The sequence below is a fragment of the Brassica rapa genome, chromosome A08, assembly GCF_000309985.2.
Source record: "Brassica rapa cultivar Chiifu-401-42 chromosome A08, CAAS_Brap_v3.01, whole genome shotgun sequence".
NCBI classification, from domain to species: domain Eukaryota; kingdom Viridiplantae; phylum Streptophyta; class Magnoliopsida; order Brassicales; family Brassicaceae; genus Brassica; species Brassica rapa.
In genome coordinates, this window is record NC_024802.2 from 9,893,209 (window position 1) to 9,906,465 (window position 13,257).

Sequence of the window (13,257 nt, forward strand, 5' to 3'; positions counted from 1 at the left end):
GTGAGAAGGCTACTAAGCGTAAGGTGATAGGCTGGAAGTGGGTATTTAAACTGAACTCTGGTATACCTGGTGTTGAGAAGCCTAGATTCAAGGTTCGGTTAGTTGTTAAAGGATACTCTCAAAGAGAGGGTATTCATTATCAAGATGTGTTTTCACCCGTCGTGAAACATGTATCCATAAGGTTCATGTTGTCAATTAAAGTGAATCTAGATTCAGAGCTTGAGCAACTTGATGTAAAGACTGTGTTTCTTCATGGTACACTTGAAGAAGAGATTTTACATGGAGCAACCAGAGGGGTTTCATGCTAAAGGAAAGGAGGATCACGTTTGTCTACTTCATAAGGCTCTTTATGGACTAAAGAAAGCACCAAGACAATGGAACGAGTGTTTTGATCAGTTTGTGATTAGCCATGGATTTGTGAAGAGTGACTATGATCACTGTGTTTACATCAAGGAGGTAACCAAGAATACATATATCTATATGTTGTTATATGTGGATGATATATTGATTGCGTCAAGGGATGCGGCAAAGATTAGGAAGGTAAACAACTACTCAGCAGTAGATTTGAGATGAAGGACTTGGGTCCAGTAAGGAGAGTTTTAGGAATGGATATTGAGAGAGATCGTGAAAGGGGGATTCTGACAATATCTCAATCTGGTTATATCAGGGAATTCAACATGGATGATCAAAGAGTGTGTCAACGCCTGTTGATGCACATTTCAAATTGGCTGCCGTAGATGATGATGAAGCAGAAACAAGTATGTACGATATTCCATATGCTAATGCTATCAGAAGCATAATGTATGCTAAGATAGGTACAAGGTGTGATTTGACGTATGCGTTGGGGTTGATTAGCAAGTTTATGAGTAAGCTTGGGATGGCTCATTGGACTGCGGTTAAGTGGGTATTGAGATACCTGAAGGAAACACAAAATCTGAAAGTGTGCTTCAAGAAGAATGAAGTGTTTTGGACTGAAGATTTCTGTGATTTTGATTTTTCTTCGGAGCTGGACAACAGAAGGTCGATCTCATGTTATGTTTTCTTAGCTGGTGGGAATACAATCAGTTGGAGATAAAGTATACAATGTGTAGTGGCTCTGTCAACTACTGAAGTGGATTATATGCCGCTGGTTGAAGCGGTTTAAAGAAGGAATGTGGTTAAGGGGCTTAGTGAAGGAGCTTGGATTCAAGCAAGACACGGTGGATATATCGTGTGACTCTCAAAGTGCATTTTTTCTAGCAAATAACAATGTGTATCATGAGAGTACTAAACACATCAGCAGAAAGATGCATTTCATCAGGAAAATTATCGCTCAAGGTGATGTAAGTGTGAAGAAGATATGTACTTCTAAGAATCCTGCTAATATATTAACCAGGGTTGTTCCGGTTAAGAAGTTTGAGGAAGCGGTGGACTTCCTTTGGGATGTCCGAACATTGAGGAGCATTCGATATCGCCTGGCAAAGCACATGTTTGCTTAACCTAAGTAGTGGATCACGTTTGATGTCATCAAGGTGGTTGTTGCGATTCGTCAAGGAATCCGTCAGGGATTTCGTTAGGATTTGGTGATGAAAATCAAACAAGATCGTTTAACTTAAACCAAGACAATGATGTTATATTAGAAAAGGGAAATATCACTTTTATAAAGTTATGGAAGTTGATAGGATCCTGAAAATATTACTTTCAAGATTTATGGAAGTTAGAAATATTTTGAAAATATTCCTAATAGGTTTATGGAAAGGGTTGAATATCATAATCCAGCTAGGTTAATGTAATAGACTCCTACTATATAAGAAGAGCTCGTGTATACTCTTCTCTCTCGTCCAAGTAAGACAATTGTAAGCTTGTGAGAGAGATGTTTTATATCTTTATTCTTAAGATTATAAATTATTGCCTCTTGCAAAGCTCCAGAGACATCATAGCCATTCTAGGTGAACTCTGGGTAAATAATTACATGTGTTCATCTTCTATATTTTTCGCGTTCTTTTTCTGTTCTCCATTATTTTACAAACTTAATTTTCTAACTTTCTTTGGCGAGTTTATTAGAGAGTGTGTTAGAGTTTGTTTGTTTGAATCTAAAAAAAAAAAAAAAAGGTCAAACAGTTTTGCTAAGGTGGTTTTAACAGTATGGAGCTGATTTTTTGCGTCTCTAGTTTTCTAGTGTAGATTATACATGGGTTGTACTGATAGACCCACAAATTCTGCGGCAAAAGTCTGACATATATAGAAACTTGAGAGGAATGTAGAGATATATCTTGGGCAATCTTTATGATTGGAGAGTTGAAAATGATGTTCCACACCAATATTTTCCCATCATTGATCAGCATGCTCTCTTCCAGCTTGAGAATGTTATAAAGAAAATACAGAAGTGTTACGAGAACTACCAGTTTTTCAAAATATTCCAGATCATACAACGACTCACAATTATTGATATGTCAAATTTCTACTTTGATATTGCTAAAGATAGATTGGATACTAGGGGAACCTCGAGTTTTTCCAGAAGAAGCTGTCAGATAGTTCTTTCAGAAAATCTTTTATTCATATTGAGAGTCACACCCATAGTACCTCACCTAGCATAGGATGTCTGGAAAAATCTCCCTTTCGAGTACACATATATATGAAGTTATATCTGCAACAAAATTTGTTTTTGAACTTAAATGACCTCTATTGAACTAACAATAAGTTTGAGACAGTCTTCTCATTTACATGTTTGGTTATTTAAATTTTTTATCTTGTTTCTTGCAACTTGTTTTTTACTTGTTTTGTTTAGGTGATAGTTTATTTATTACTTTGTTATTGCAATTCGGATTAAAATTATGATTTATTCTATATTTGGTTTAGATTAGACAAATACTTTAATTTCTAATGTTTTAGATTTTGTTTCTTGTGGTTTTGAATTTTACTACAAAATAGCATGTTAGAGATGGCAAATGAGCTTACCCGCGACCATTTGTCATGTCCTACTGCAGTTTCGGTTTCATTTGGGTTGTTGCAGACCGTACCGCTGCGAGACGAGGTCCCAGAGGTATGACCAGTTCTGCCCTGGTCCTATATATATATATATATACCATAGTGTAAATTTTTTTATTTTTTTTTTGAAAAAGGACTTCTTACCATAGTGTAATGCTAATAATAATGTAACCGCTATCAGCTAGATTTTACGGATAATCCAGTGGCTCCACAATAAAACTTTCTAATTTTCATGACAGAAATTAAATATGAAAACTATGGATCTATGCGTAGCAGTCAACTTAATTAAATGTACGTAATGTGATAAACTCAGTGTTTTGAAACCCTGATCCGGACCCGCGGTTGAACCGGTAAATCCGATAATCTAGAAAAAATCCAGTTTGGATTTTATGAAAAGCCCAATATTTAGAAACCCGAAAAAGCTTAGTAAAACATAGAACCCGATAGCGGTTGAACCACCGGTTGAACCACCAGTTAAGTCAATAAATAACTTTTACTTCTTGTTTTAGTTTTTAATTATATTTTTAGATTATATTTTATATATTCTAAATTTCCAATTAAGAAATTAGGTATTGACAAAAAAAAAAACAAGTTAGGTTTTTTTTTTTTTAGTTTTATATTTGTGATTTTTAAATTTTGATGAAAATTTCACTATGTCACCTGAAGAAAATAAAGTGAACGATGGTAGAGAGAACCAAAATTAGTTCATGTGGTTTGGTGTTAGTTTATTTTCGTTATTGATAATTTATTATAATGATTTTTTACTTTTGGATTATTTTGTATTTGAAGTTTAATTTATTATTCATATTAGACATTTAAATATTTATAAATTTTGTGTCTTGATTTTTTAGATATCATAACTCTTACCTTGTTCGAGAAAATTTTAAGTAGTCTAAACTTTTTTTTGATATTTTGTATGTCAAATGAAAATAAAAATATAAAAACTAAAGTTAAGTATTTTTTTTAAATGTTCTTAAACATAAAATATATACATATCCAAACTATTATTTTATTTTCTAAAAAACATTTAGGAAATATTAAACTTTAGTTTCTATATTTTTATTTACATAGCTGATATATTATTATATAATAAAATTAGTTTATTTATTAAACCGCGGTTCACTCGCGGTCGATCCAGTGACCCAACAACCCGGTAAGTCGTCCGGTCCGTAAACTATATATCCTTTGAGAATGAAAATATGTGGTCGACTGGCCGTACTATAAAGATATGACATTATTTGTCCGTATAAAATATTCCTCGCATTAGTTCAAAATTTTTATATATTCCTCGCATGTAAAAAAGATTTTGTTTTCTGTACGTTTTATCGATTTAGTTGATAGTTTATTCGTTAGCTGTAAGAGGCAAAGAGTGAAGGAGGTGCGAGCCGATTTTAGCCTCAAATTCTCAGATTCTCCCACTATCTTAATTTCATTATTTAAAATGTGTTTTTTTTGTCCAATAAACTTGATTCTTAAAAGTTCACAAAAAAAAAAAAACTTGATTCTTAGAAAAAATGGCTACAAACGCATATATGATATAGATTTACGTACCTTAGGAAATTATATATAAAGAACCCTTATAGACCCTTCACAACATCAAATACTTAAACTCAAATTATCATCTTCACACAAAGATATCGCAATCTCTTTAAAAGTCCTCTAGTAATCATCCCTTATCATACATTTTAATCAAAACATTCCCAATTTTCCAACTGCAAGCTCAGTTTTAATATTTGCTTCACATTTTTTACACAAATGGAGAAGCTACAGAAGATGATTTCCGAGAAGTCGGTTGTGATCTTTAGCAAGAACTCGTGCTGCATGTCTCACACAATCAAGACTCTCTTCTTAGATTTTGGCGTGAACCCGACGATCTGTGAGCTAGATGAGATCAACAGAGGAAAGGAGATAGAACAAGCACTGGCTCAGCTGGACTGCAGCCCCACCGTGCCGGTGGTGTTCATAGTAGGTCAGCTCGTCAGTGGAGCCAATCAAGTCATGAGTCTTCATCTCAATCGCTCTCTCGTTCCGATGCTTAAACGCGTTGGGGCGTTATGGCTTTGATTAATATAAACAAATACTTACGACCGAACGTAGTTTGATAATTAATGACAATAATCAAAGGATGAAAAAATCATATAAATGTATGTATGAAAGTTTTGTCTATCTATGTTTTAAAAGGATAGATAGTGACATATGTGGGTACCTATTCTGTAACGTGTGGCTAAATTTTCTGATAGAAAATTGGTTAGCGTTGGATCTTTCCGTAGCCATTTATATATGTACGTACATTTTTGTAAATGCACGCATGCATTTAGAAAATAAATGGCACATAGCAAATGTACAAATATATAACCGGTGCTTCTAGTTCTGGTGGTAAAGGATTCACGGCTGTGAGTTTCGTCACCTGGATTCTAATTCCGACCACTGCAGTATTCACATGCGGTTCTGCAGCGCCCCGGGACAGAAGATCGTCCCATGTCCTTCGTGTGACTCTGGTTCGTAGTTGTCTCGGTCTCTAGTCTGGACTCACTTTGGTGAGGGTCAGGACATCCGAATTATCAATATGAAACCGATCGAACGGATAAAACTGGTATCTAAACGTGAAGATTCTGTTGAAGATGCAAAGATCATGTGGAAGTTCTGATATAGACGCAAGTACAACAACGAATGGAGCATAGTCTACGACAATGAGTGCGCATACGGATGAACAAGACGAAGTGAAGATCGAGACTTGAAGAACGGATTGCGGACCAAGTTAGAATTAATGCAAAGACATCTTGAAGGGCAAGCATGAAGAGATTCACCTTGGAAAAGGGAGATCTCACGATGGGAAGTTCCTTAAAGATTTTGTATGAGTTTTAGGGAACTTACCATATTTGGTTAGTTAGTAAATATTGGGTAGATAAGCTAGGTTAGTCGATTTGACTATTTTGTATATATAGTCTCTTACTACATATGTATTAGGGTTGTCGCTGAAATTGTATTCTTAGCATAAGAGTGGGTTTCATAAGCTTGTAAGCAAGTGAAAGTACTAAGGGCTAAGGAGAGAGATTCTAGAGGTCTTGTATTCGACCTTAGGACGTGTGAGGCTAGAGCAACAAGTCAAGTGGGTCTTGATCCCCACTTGACTTGTTGAAGTTATGTTTAAGGAGATACTTGTAAGTTCAATTTAAAAGAATACTAGTAATACACATATCTTTGTAGAGATAGTCTTCGTGTGCTTTTTGCTATACGTTTGTGCCATAGTTCTCACATTTATACTTGTATATACTTTTTTGATAATCTTGCGTATATCTTTTATAATGAATTCTTAGTTATAAAATTTTAATATATTTTATTAAAGAACCATGAGTCTTACTTTAGCAAATAAAACAAATATTTACAGTTTTCTTCCAAGAAATAGGCTATTTTTTATGGAGAAACTGTGAAATCCGTTGAAAATATGCTATACTAACAGTTTTCACTGAGAAGTTTCATTTTTTTTTGGACAAAATCAAAAAAGTATGAGAAAACGAATTACGAACGCGATGCAAAATTCAGGTTTGTTGAGATATGTTGAAATCAGGACATGCTACTGTATATAATACCACAATTGAATGACATGTCATTGGGGTGATTGGTTGGGTTATAGGAGGTGACTTTAGCTTTAATTTTTATCTACAGCTTCAAAAATTACCAAGCATGCTTTATATTGGTTTCTATAGCTTAAAAAAAAATAAAGCTACAGCCAAAAAACAAAAAAATAGCTATAAAAATATTATTTTCTAAAACCTCATCTTTTTAGGTATAGTAAATTTTAAAACTACATCCTTTAATGTTTAATAAAAAAATTATACGGGATAAATTCTAAAGTAAATTTTCTGCGGTTGCCGTCCAACCAATCCAAATAAAACTAAAGATTTATAGCATTAAGAATGCACAAAATTCCGTAATCTAAACAAATAGGAAATATTATTGAAGCTAACTAAGCCTCAATAAAAGTCAACCAAAAGTCAACCAAAAGTCAAATTGATGACAATGCAAGAAACGCAAATGCGGATCAATGTTATTGATAAGGATGATCAAATATTAATCTATGATGCTGAAACAATCAACCATTGTTAATCCTTAGCTTTAGGATCAATAATCTAAGCTAATTCACTTTTGTGTAATAACTTATATGCTAATCAAGTTCTTAACATCAATTAGCATTGGTTAATTATCATCTATCATGCATGGATCACAAGTCTTAGTTGCCATTAAACAACTCTTACATCAACTCCCGTTGGCTAACAAATAAAACACATAGATTGATTTTTTCAAGCATTTCATCAAATACCTTATGATCTAGATTATGATTTTTCAACATATCCTAGCATTAAGAACATCAATCAAGTAAGGATCTATGTAAACTAAGCACCAAACATCAAAAATCAATAATAATCATCCTAATCTACCAAATTCAAAAGCTCTAAAAGAATTACTCACTAATCACATGAAAACACATACACACATGATAGATATATGCATAATCAAAATATTAGAGAGAGTGATGCAGCGGCATCATGCTTGACCGACAAGTAACGTGGTTAACGTTATGACTTAGGATTTTTCCTCTTTTATATTATTTAATTATAATGGGAAATTGCCACAAATACCACATTCATAATACCACTTTTCATGTTTACACTAACCACTTTTACCCTCACTTTTAATGAAGGGTAAAATACAATATACCCTTAGGGTTAACTAATCTAGACTTAGGGTTTAGAGTTGAGGGGTGGGGTAGGGTTTTTGGAATGTGAAATTTATGATTCTAATAAATATATAAATACTTAAAAAATATTAAAAAAATTAAAAAAAATAGTTTCAAACATAATTTTCGTTTTTCAAAAAGAAATTTGAAAAAAATTAAAAAAAAAATTCGAAAAAAAAATTTGAAAATAAATTTTATAAAAAAATTCGAATTTGAAAAAGTATATTTCGAAAAATAAAAAAAAAAAATTATTTTTTATTTTTTTTTTATTTTTTTTTATTTTTATTTTTTTATTTTTTTTTATTTTTTTTTTATTTTTAATTTTTTTTTATTTTTTTTTTATTTTTTTTATTTTTTTTTGTTTTTTATTTTTTATTTTTTATTTTTTATTTTTATTTTTTATTTTTTTTTTTTTTTTTTTTTTTTAATTTTTTATTTAAATAATACTTTATTATATATATAAATAACAAGGACATAAGAGTCTTTTGTCACTTAATAAAGAAGGTATTTTTGAAAATGTTTCATTAGTGATGGTAAAAATGAAAAGTGGTAGCATGAAAGTGGTAAATATGTAATTTCCCCAATTATAATTATGATAATTATATGGGCTTTAGGTCTTTTATCTTAAGCATGTTTATCTTAGGGTTTGGTGTTTAGCTTTGGCTTATATATAGCCTTCTTTGTCATTGTTCATGAATTAGACTTTTGATAATTAAAAACAGAGCTTTTGCTTTTTACCTTGTTTGATTCGATTAAATTCATCTACAAGAAGTTGGTCTCAAAGAAGCTATTATAAGAAACTCTTTGATTGATCCAAGAACATGTTTCAAGAACCCTAAAGGGTCCTTGATCGACCGTTCACGCTGCACCAGGTTGGTATCAGAGCTTTGCTACGCTCCTACGATTCAATGGTGAGGCTAAAGAAAGCTGTTCCTCCAAGAGAGACTGGAATCACACGACGAGCCGTCGCAGATCTTCAAGCTCAAATCGAGAACCTTACAGCTGCAGTGGCCGCCTTGAGTACACAGCATGCGACTCCTGTATTTTGCCAAGAACGCAACAACCAAGCTGGTATCGACGACGAATTTGAGGAGGACAAAAATCCTTTATGTCGCCTTCGTTGTCAACCCCCTATCCGCAACATCAACAACAACGATTCATACTTTGATAATAAGTATGAAGACTTGGATATAAAAGTTTATGACACAAGAGACAATGATAACTCTTATGTTGTTCAACTTGGAGGTCCAATTTTTGACGTTTCCGATACAGAAGAAGAAGGAGAAAATTTTTCAGAGCAAAATTTTGATCCAATATTTGATGTGTCTGATCTAAGACGATACAGAAAAAAATTCAACCCATGACGTGGCTAATGAAGACGTTACAGAAATTGCTCCAATCTATGACATGTTCGAAGAAGACGAGATGAACCAAGTTATAGTGGGAAAAGTGGAAGATGAAAGCATAAAGTTTAATGAATCAGTTTATGCCGAAGAAATTCCAACTTTTTCTACTGAAGCTTTTGTGAAAATAATGGTATTATACCTGATTTTAATCTCAAGGATACTTCTCCTCTCTGTCAAACGATGAAGGAAACAGTTGGCCAAAGTGATAATTATTTTTGGAAGAGCAGTAGGTCCAACCAAAGAGAAGATCATATGGATGTTCCCAAACCAGAACTTATTCCTATATGCGACGAGAGAGCTGGCAATACCTTTTTGGATTTACAGAAGAAACATATGAATTATGGTGCATGGAGAAATAATTTTAACCAACACATCAATCGTAAGCCACCGGATCGTGTTCCACACCAAGATCGTGAGGCTGAACAAGAGGATACAAAAATGTTGACTACAAAGATCACTAAACTTGAAGAAGCTCTTCTCTTAGAGCAGGAGAAAAACCTGATTTTGGAGCATGAGTTGAGTGAAATACGCAGGAACATACGAATGTTAAATAAAGGCTCCACAACTTTAGACAAGATCCTACGTATGGGTAGAACAGAGAAGTCAACGGCTGGTCTTGGTTATCAAGGAGGTCCATCAGGTTCACACACTGTATTTGTTCGAAGTAATTATGTGGAAACCTACAAACCTGATTTTGTTTTCGAATCTGATAAGAATCCAGCTATGGAGTTTCCCACCGTCTCAAACGTGTACACTCGCTATTGTGAGATAAATCTCTTGCAACGTCAAGGCTGTGTGCGTCAACAATGGAGTACGGGAAGCATGCCTGCTATTCTTAAAACCCAGAGATGCTTGATTGGTGAAGAATTTGTCAGCATCTTGCAACAATGTGTTGTCGCACCTGTAAAACAGAGGAGCGATCAGTACTGGCACCTACATCGAGCTCACATGAGACTTTAAAAAAAAGAGGAAGTGGAGGATTGCAATGACGAGAAGGTGGGGGGAGATGTTTATCCCACATCTGATGAAGATAGTAGTGAGCAAACGATAATCTCTCTTGGGTTAGAGATCCCCCATCATCATTCTTTAGAAAGCATACTCATCCATAACAAGGTATTTTTAGCATCAATCCACGTCAAAATTCATAAGAATGAGCTCTATATGGCGACACTTGTCAGTGGACGATCCTTACATGCTGGTGAAAGTCATAGTTACGTGGATGTATGTTCGAGAGAAACACAACCTTCTTAGCATGTTGGACAAACGTGATTATGGTCAACTGGAATATCAACGAGAGTAGTGATAGTTTCTTAAAGAACCTTATCAAAGAGAATCATGCGGAAGTCCTAACTGCTATATATGATATTTCTTTTCTGCGACGGTTAGTGTCTTCACTTGGATCTGTTCTGGTTTATGCATTCACTGGCGGAGAGGACTCTATGTTTTTGTGGCCACTATTAGCTCCTACAACGTCGATCAGAATATTGGGATTTTCTTACAATATCACAGTAGTTTTTATTACAAGGATTTCGAGTTTCTTACGAATGCATATATTGCCGCTACGGTTCAGAAAAGGGAGCTTGGAGTCAGTTGTTTATTGGCAAGTGCGGCATTGTGGATTTCATAAGTTGAGAATATGGGATGTTGATAAGTTACTGAAGAATTTAAATGACATATCCACGAGATCAACTTGGAGGAGTTACGTTACTTGCGTCTCAAGCAAATATTTGTGGGAGGCCTACAGTTGTGTTATATGGGTTCATTGTAACACCATTTTCCTGCCACTACCATCGTGGATTGATTTTTCTACTCTACTAGGGGCCATTAGTCAAGAAGTATTTCCTTTTCAAGATCCATGGAATAAGGTGTTCCAGCTTCTAGCAAATTACCATCTATTTCACGTTAAGCTTCGTGGACTTGTGCAACCACCGTATATTATTCTTTGGTCTCTTTTGAAGATTTTGCTGAGATCAATAACCACTGCCAGTTCCTTGACTTTAAAACTTGTGAAAAGATATTTGAGGACGTAAGGAGATACGCTTGTGGTGTTGAATAGGATTGGCATTTTACGAAGACAGATTCTTTTGATCTTCTTTTAGTCAACATGCAACTTGGAGTAGTCCAAAGTTCTCGTTTCTTTGTTGATTCTTCTTCACATCATGTGAATCAAGTTGGTTGTTCCATGATCTATCTGATCATTATCCAAGAAGAGTTTATGCTGAAGCATCGACTGTGGCGAATGACAGTGTTCTTTCCTCTTAACTTGCTACTACTTGGGTTATGCTTTGATGTGAATGTGGGAAAGCTTGGAGTTATGCGTACAACATCATTCCGCTTCTCTTATGATGAATTGATGGAAATTGGTATTTGGTGTGGAGAGTGGTTCTTTCGATGGGTGTGGCCACCTAGTTATCTTCGTGGGCTTGTTTTGATGGGGATAGTAGATCTTTATGGTGCCATTCTTCCTACTAGAGCTTTTCTTCAGAAAGTTATTATCAAGGAGTATTTGCAGCTTCGTGACCGTATGCACTTCTTCGTGTTGTTTCCACGAGAAAAAACAGTGATGTGTTTCGTCAATCAATTTGATAAGGTGTTAGGAGCTAAAGTGTTGGAACATTTGGAGTTTTGGGTGAGTGTTCATGATCTCCACAGCACAAGGCGAACAAGATTTCTCCACAGCACCAGCTACGTCATTTGGCTGGAGCAAGATGATTGTACGTGTGATCAAGCACCAGTTACTTTGTCATGGAAGATTAAAGGGACATATGAGATTGTAGGTGGTTCAGAAGAGAGGGACAAGAACATAAGTCAGATGGTTCTCTTCAATGTTTGGTGTTCTTATTATTTGCTCGACAGTCGCCATCCTGGTGAGATGATTATAACTGCAACTGAATCTGGTAATAGTGTTGCCTAAATCCGTAAAAAAATCCAGTCAAACCTCAAAATCCTTTTTCTCAGCTATAACCACCACAAATTCAGTTCACATAAAATATCTCCCCCCACTTCTTCACGATATTAATTTAACAGAATACCTAATTGTAAAAATTGAAACCCAGAAGAAGAAAAGAAAAAATATCGTGTCATGATCTTGTTTGTGGGTGTAGGGAATAAGTTTCATTATTGGTTGAACTTAAGTATATTGGTAACATATTGATTATATTTTATTATTTAGTCACAACATGTTTAATAGGTCTAAATTTAAAACATGTCAAGGTAAATTTCAAATAAGACTATGTTTTAATAGATTAGACTAGATTTAGATCCGTGCAACCGCACGGGTGTTTGTTTTCACTTTTTTATACATAAATTATTGTTTTAGAACATAAGTGGTATATATTTTTAATGTTAATCATATACTTAAATATTTATATAACTATTTCAAATATAATAATTTTATAATTTACATGTTATAATTAATTAATTGTTTAAACCTTATGTATTTGCCACTTCTTATTATATATTTATCTTATTGTATTTGCATTTAGTTATTAAGCAAATTAATATATTTATGAGAAAATATATTTAAAAAATATTTTGTATTTAATTTAGGCTAAATTCTGACCCGTATTTCAAAACTGGATTTCTTTTTACCAATATTTTTATGATTATTCATTTTAGATAATCTATTATTGTATATATAAAAGTGTAAGATATGTTAATTTTTAGATATGTATTATATAGTTTGTTAATTTTAAGCTGTTCTATCATCATATTATATTTTAAATAAATAGTTTATATTTATGAAAATAAAATTTATAAATTTATCAATTGAATATAATTTTATCATATTTATTTTAGTATAATAATTATATTTTAACATGATCATGACTATAAAAGTAGATAAAATAGGATATAATTTATTTATTTTCATTTCTAAACGATAACTTAAAATACATTAAGTTATTGTTTAAATATTTTTAAACAGATTTATTAGAATTTTTAAAATATAATATATAAATATATATTATATTATATTTAAAATGAAAATATATTATGATTAAAGTAATTACAAAGATTTTATATTATTAACTTTAAAGAAATACATGTTAATTTTTATACATGTATTATATAGTTTGATAATGTTAACTCATCTTACCAACATATTAGATTTTATTTTTGAACATAAATATTTTATAATTACGAAAA

At 33.2% G+C, this 13,257-nt stretch overlaps 1 protein-coding gene across 1 annotated transcript; it reads left to right on the forward strand.

The window, feature by feature from the left end:
- The first annotated feature begins 585 nt into the window (after positions 1–585).
- On the forward strand, positions 586–6,681 carry LOC103833518 (monothiol glutaredoxin-S4). Its single transcript, XM_033277594.1, has one exon. The coding sequence runs from the start codon at positions 4,723–4,725 to the stop codon at positions 5,029–5,031; it is 309 nt and encodes a 102-aa protein (XP_033133485.1). The 5' UTR covers positions 586–4,722; the 3' UTR covers positions 5,032–6,681.
- Positions 6,682–13,257: the final 6,576 nt, after the last annotated feature.

Excerpts from the sequence above, each read along its gene's own strand:
- LOC103833518 (XM_033277594.1), top strand. The coding sequence starts at position 4,723 with ATGGAGAAGCTACAGAAGATGATTTCCGAGAAGTCGGTTGTGATCTTT.